At 51.9% G+C, this 6,249-nt stretch overlaps 1 protein-coding gene across 1 annotated transcript in view; it reads right to left on the bottom strand.

The window, feature by feature from the left end:
* Nucleotides 1-1,224: 1,224 nt before the first annotated feature.
* The window catches only part of Dpep1 (dipeptidase 1), a 19,068-nt gene continuing 14,043 nt past the window's right edge, over nucleotides 1,225-6,249 (bottom strand). Inside the window, exons 4-12 of the mRNA XM_021170195.1 lie at nucleotides 3,597-3,729; nucleotides 3,267-3,399; nucleotides 3,000-3,150; nucleotides 2,753-2,822; nucleotides 2,315-2,491; nucleotides 2,133-2,217; nucleotides 1,982-2,057; nucleotides 1,649-1,784; nucleotides 1,225-1,560 (exon numbers count right to left, since the gene is read on the bottom strand). Of these exons, the coding sequence (XP_021025854.1) occupies nucleotides 1,393-1,560; nucleotides 1,649-1,784; nucleotides 1,982-2,057; nucleotides 2,133-2,217; nucleotides 2,315-2,491; nucleotides 2,753-2,822; nucleotides 3,000-3,150; nucleotides 3,267-3,399; nucleotides 3,597-3,729 (1,129 nt within the window). The 3' untranslated portion in view covers nucleotides 1,225-1,392. The remainder of the gene's footprint in view (nucleotides 1,561-1,648; nucleotides 1,785-1,981; nucleotides 2,058-2,132; nucleotides 2,218-2,314; nucleotides 2,492-2,752; nucleotides 2,823-2,999; nucleotides 3,151-3,266; nucleotides 3,400-3,596; nucleotides 3,730-6,249) is intronic.

Raw genomic sequence — 6,249 nt, 5'->3', positions numbered from 1 at the left:
AGTGAACTAGGTTGTGACAGACACAGGGATAGGACCAAGTCTTGTTCTGTGCTAATACCCACAGACCTGGAGGTATGCAGGCCCCTGTCCTTTCGTTCCTTGGTGGCATGGGCAAATGAGTAGCCTGGGACTCTCAAAGCCAACCTGGGACTGGCATCGGTCGATCGCATGCTTACCTAGCATGCACAACATCCCAGGTTTGATCCTCAGCACCATATAAACCAAGGGAGGTGGTCTGTGCCCGTCATGGCAGCACTTGGCGGTTAGGGCAGGAAGCTCATCTGTGGTCGCATAGTGAGTTGGAGGATCACCTGGGGTACATGAGAGCCTGTCTCAGACAATCAAAGCCAGGCAGGGATGTCCCTGTGGTCAGCCCCATGGGTGTGGTCAGCCCCACGGGCTATGGCTATCCTCTACCCACTTTTCAGATCTTCAGAAGGCAGATCTGAAAGGGATCTATGGCCACGGGGCTTCATACCGTGCGCCCTTTGTGGGGTACCTAGGGACAGGCTCTCGACAAAGGAGTCCTTGCCCGTGTCCATGAGGAGATCTCAGCAGCATGAACCACAAAGGGGTCATTGGCCATTCAGGTGAACGCTGTCCCTCATAAGTTTATTCACAAGACTCATCCTTGAATGTCCTCATGGGAAGGCTTGGTGCCCTGTTTCACACTAACAACCATGCTAGGTAACACATAGGGGACAACCTCTGCCCTGTGATTCAGGAAACACCCACAGTTAGCTGTGTGATCATCCCCGGGAGTCCAGGCACCCATCCTACCTGGATCCCACCCGCCAAGGCTGGACCAGATTGAGATTACCCATTACCTATGTAATCTGAATTACAGAACTCAGAGAGATATGTGTGACTCTTATATGGTATGTGTCAGAGTACATGTGCCTATGTATGATATGTATAATGCGTCTGAATGTCTATGTGTGCCTGTGTGCACATGAGTACATGTGTTGTGGGGGGAGGGGTTCATGTGCATGTGGTACATGCACAGTGAGGGGGGAAGGTAGCCACTTAAACGTAGAACATGATTTTTCAAACTAGCCAGTGCTTACGTGAGACCCTTTGCTAACCTCTGGGTCCCTTCTAGTCCTCTCCTCCAAGAACTCGGGTGCTCCCACGTCCTGTTCACACAGGGCCGTTCTCAGCATCTGCTCTCCAGAGGTTCAGAAGAATCTCCCAGGGCTGAGATACAGCGTACCCACTCAGCACTCAAAGGCTCATTGCGTTTATTGCATGCCTGTGTCTTGAGCTGTCCCCAGGTAAGCCTGCTGCTTATTCAGGAAAGGGTGTGGTTCTGCATGGACAACAGGGACTCTGGGCTTGTCCAGTCTTCCCTGAGCTCAGAGAGCACTGGAGGAGGTTCTGGTCCTTCGGATGTCACAGAAGATGGAGATGGAAGAGCAGGGAAGCCAGAGAGGCCACCAGGGCTCCTGTCTGCAAGTGGATGCTGTGAGCCTGAGAGTAGCCATAGTATGTCCTGCAGGAGCCATCCAGCTCTTTCACGGTGATAGGGACTTCCTCAGGAGACTGCATGTTATTGCTTACCTGGAGACAGAGCCAAGTTAGGTAGTCTGCCCTGTGTGTGTGTGTGTTTGGGAGAGGGGGCAGGGAGGGACGGCCACTCTCTCCTCACCAGTTCCACTTCAGAGAAGACCCGAATCAGGTTGTCAGCTAGCAAACCTCTGACCTCGGTCTCTGTCCAGTTCCTCCTGAGAAGCTCAGCTATCAGGTCTGGGTACTTAGAAACATCCTCCAGTCCCACAGGAAGCCTAGGCCAAGACCAAGAGGAATGCGCTTTGCAGATGGGCCAATCTCCGGGTCCATGAAGATGCAAAGAGCAGCCTTGCAGTAAAATGTCCTGCACTGTACTCAGGACACGTTCTCCCTCCCCTGTCCCATCAGGACACATAAATAGGATCATAACACCATCAAAATTAAACAAAACAAAACAAGATGTCACTCTTACATGGTAACACCATCATAATCTCCTCCAAGGCCCACAGCCCCAGGGCCTGCCACCTTCTTGATGTGGTCCAGGTGGTCTGTAGGGAGTAACAGGTGTGAGTCCTAAGCAAGGCCATCCCTTATGTTGCCACTATGTGGTCCTACCCACTTACCGGCCACTTGGGGCAAGGTGGCGCTGTCTGAACAGGACACAAAGTTGTTGAAGAAATTCACCATCACCAGACTACTCGTGTTCTTCTGCTCGGGGCGGGGGGGGGGGGGGGGAGGGGGGNGAAAGTTAGAGAGGACCCCCAGGAGGCAAGGGGGGATTCCCCTTCACCTCTCCATTCCTTACCACCAGCTGCAGTATGTCATCGGGCACATTCCGCCTGTGTGGACACAGGCTGTAGGCAGAAGAGTGGCTGAAGATGACTGGTGCCCTGGAGGTCTGCAAAGCGTCCTTCATGGTGGCCACAGACACGTGGGACAGGTCAATCATGACACCCAGGCGGTTCATCTCGTTCAGCAGGCGCTGGGGGGCAGGGGATAGGGTTGGGTACACTTCACAGACATTCTGAATCTGGCACGGGGGAAAAGCAGCCCTAGGTGTTAACTGTGCCTTAAGTGGCTGGAAGTTGTAGGGTACCCAGGATTCAGCATCCTGAATACTCAAGGGCTCCAGCAGAACCCCGGAAACAAGCATTGCTAGCTCCATGAAACTGAGGGGGAAACAAGTCCATTGAGGTGTGACACTCTGCCCCATCCTTTGGGGACGGTAATCCTTTCCCCTCACCTTCCCAAAGGGTGACAGTCCTTGGCTCTCAGCCTCATCATCCCCTCTGTCCACAAGCCAGTTGTCGGCCCTGAAGAGAGATACACACATGTGTCTAGGGAACAGGGCAGTGGTCTCAACCCACCCTCACCTGTCCAGAGAACAGGGCCTGGTCTGGAGCTCAGGAGAGGCCAGGGTTCTGGTCATAATAGAGGCCATTGGTTTCCTTTTCTGACCCTATCACAGGGTTTTCACAGGGACTCCTTACCAGGGCGTGTTGCAATTGTGGGTGAGGGTCAGATACCGCATGCCCAGATGGTAGAGTGTCCGCAGGACACCAAGGCTGCTGTCAATTAAGTGGCCGCCTTCCACGCCGATCAGACTGGCCACTTTCCCCCTCCGGAAAGCCTGTAGGATGTCTACAGAAAACAGAGCAGGGGGTTGGCACGAAACCTCCAGGTTTCAAAGCTCCCACCCTCTACTAAAGACCAGGTCTGGCAGGCAGGAGGACATCAGAGCCTTGGTGGGACACTACCTGAACTATTGGTGACACACATGAAGGTCTCAGGATAGAGTTGGCACATGCGGTGTATCACATCCATCTGTTCCAGTATTCTCTTCACGGCATCTTTGTTTTGGGTGTCACAAGGCATGTATGCGGACCAGAACTGGGGGTTCGAGGGGAAGAGCTGACAGCCCAGACCACTGACATTTGACCCCAGTGTACAATGGGTCTGTTCTCTTGCCCTCCTGGAATCCCTGGGATCCCTGGGGCTTGCTTCTCTAAGGCAGGCCATATCTAACCAGTCCCATAGAGAACACAGGGGAGACCCCAGCGCAGCAAACAGGAGACTAGAAGATGTACCTGGCCTCCGACAAAGCCAGCCCTCAGCTTGGGGATGTTGGTGTGTGTTTGGGCTAGCTTGTTCAAGTCAGCATCTGGTCTCAGCAGCTGGTTGTTGAACAAATTTAGCAGTTGCCAAGGCAAGTCGTTGTGCCTGAGGGGGAAGCAAGGAGGGGTCCAAGGTGGATTCGGAAGTCTGCTTGGGCCTGTAGGCTTCTCAACCAGCTGGCTTGCAGGCTGCCCTTCTCCACTTCAGACTCCCACAGCTCAAGGCTAACATGCAGGCCTCAGAGGTGGACTACCTCTAACTAGAACACACCTGCACACAGGTGAAATTCCTAGTCGTGCCCCAGGCCAAGTGACCACGAGCTGAGTATGGCTACGTATGCCGCCTTCTTCTTCTTTTTTTTCTAAAGATTTATTTATCTTATGTTATGCATATGAGCACACTGTAGCTGTACAGATGGTTGTGAACCTTCATGTGGTTGTTGGGAATTGAATTTGGGACTTCTGCTTGCTTCGGTCCGCCCCGCTCCCTCAGTCCCTGCTCACTCCAGCCCAAAGATTTATTTATTATAAGTAAGTACACCTTAGCTCTCTTCAGACACTCCAGAAAAGGGTGTCATATTTCTTAACGGGTGGTTGTGAGCCACGATGTGGTTGCTGGGATTGAACTCAGGACCTTCGGAAGAGCAGTCAGGGCTCTTTCCCACTGAGCCATCTTGCCAGCCCTAGGTATGTCTTCTTATGCCCCCCAACCCCGCCAGGCGGAGGGAAAGGGCAGGTCCCTGCTCTGCTGCAAAACCTCCTGAGGCAGGCAGTTCATGCAGGTACCAAACAGGAATATGATGTTTTCGGTTCAAAGACTTAAGTTTGCCCCTTGAAGGGAAAGCCATGGCCTGTGGGGGTAGCGAGGCTCCTGCCCTTCTGAGACTCAGACTCTTTATCTCTCTCCTAAGGCCGACCCAGGGTCACCTCTGGCCTGTTCATCTGACTCCAAAGGGCTTTGATCCCCTGAGTTCTGAGAAGTCCCAAGGGAGCAGGTGTTTTCACAGAGGAAGGAGAGTTCCAGGAGCTAGCCCCTGAGCTAGCAGCAGCTAGCAGGAGGGCATTCATTCATTCATCTATTTATGTATTTATCACCCCTGCCTATGCTGCTACAGAGCCTGACCTGTCACTGTGCTCCAGCAGATGCTCCAGGAGCACCCAGGGCAGGCTTATTCTAAGACTCTAGGCTCAGGCCGTCAGAACTCTTGCCTCGGATCTTCACTCTGCTGATTTGCATGCGCAGGACTGCTGAGGAGGCCGGTGTGCCACCCTTCTTGTGGCTGCAGTTGTGTTAAGTGGGGCCTCAAGGGCCCTGTAAGGTGAGCAGAGACCGTCTCCCTTCCCAAGCTCTGGTTTTGTCCCACTTTCGGTTTCTAATCCCAGTTCTCTCTTGCTACACCTGTGTTTCCTCATCGGCGACATGGGGTATCTTCCAGGGAGAGTGCATTATTAAGGTGAATAAGTTACTCGTTAGGTGATCTTATATCTGTTGTCAGCTTCTATAAAAACAGGACAGCTATGTGTCACTAGGTATGATGGTTTCTAGATGCTCGGCCCAGGGAGTGGCACAATTAGGAGGTGTGGCCCTGTTGGAGTGGGTGTAGCCTTGGTGGAGTGGGTGTGGCCTTGTTGGAGTAGGTGTGGCCTTGGTGGAGTGGGTGTGTCACTGTGAGTGTTGGCTATAAAACCCTTATCTGAATTGCTTGGAAGTCAGTCTTCCACTAACAGCCTTCAGATGAAGATGTAGAACTCTCCGCTCCTCTTGCACCGTGCCCACCTGGATGCTGCCATAATGGACTGAACCTCTGAACCTGTAAACCAGCCCCAAATATATGTTGTCCTTTATAATACTTGTCTTGGGGGCTGGAGAGATGGCTCAGCAGTTAAGAGCACTGACTGCTCTTCCAGAGGTCCTGAGTTCAATTCCCAGCAACCACACGGTGGCTCACAACCATCTGTAATGGGATCTGATGCCCTCTTCTGGTGTGTCTGAAGACAGCTACAGTGTGCTCACATAAAATAAATAAGTAAATAAATCTTTAAACAAAAATACTTGCCTTGGTCATGGTGTCTGTTCACAGCAGTAAAACCCTCACTAAGACACTAGGCAATTATCCTAGAGCCCCTGGAGGTCCACAGCCCCTTTCCCAAATGTCATTGTGAAACACATAGTTTTGTTGTTGTTTGTTTGTTTTTGTTTTGAGAGTTAGCTTCTCTTGAGACAGGGTCTTACTATGCAGCTCTGGATGGCCTAAAACTCTCTATTGTAGCCCAAACTGGCCTAAAATTTGCTGTGATCTGCCAGCCTCTGCCTTCCCCATGCTGGGATTACAGGTTCATATCACCCTACCCAACCTGTTTGTGTGCTTTTTTTTTTTTTAGATTTATTCATCTAATTTTATGTGTGTATTTTATTTTTTGCCTACACATATATATGTGTACCATGTGTGTGCCTTGTGCCCACAGAGATAAGAAGACAGCATTACGCCGGGTGTGGTGGTGCACGCCTTTAATCCCAGCACTCGGGGGCAGAGGCAGGCAGATTTCTGAGTTCGAGGCCAGCCTGGTCTACAAAGTGAGTTCCAGGACAGCCAGGGCTATCCAGAGAAACCCTGTCTCGAAAAAC

This window comes from Mus caroli, chromosome 8 (genome assembly GCF_900094665.2).
Source record: "Mus caroli chromosome 8, CAROLI_EIJ_v1.1, whole genome shotgun sequence".
NCBI classification, from domain to species: domain Eukaryota; kingdom Metazoa; phylum Chordata; class Mammalia; order Rodentia; family Muridae; genus Mus; species Mus caroli.
The sequence above is the reverse complement of the archived record's forward strand: the minus strand, read 5'-3'. Positions and strand labels throughout refer to the sequence as shown.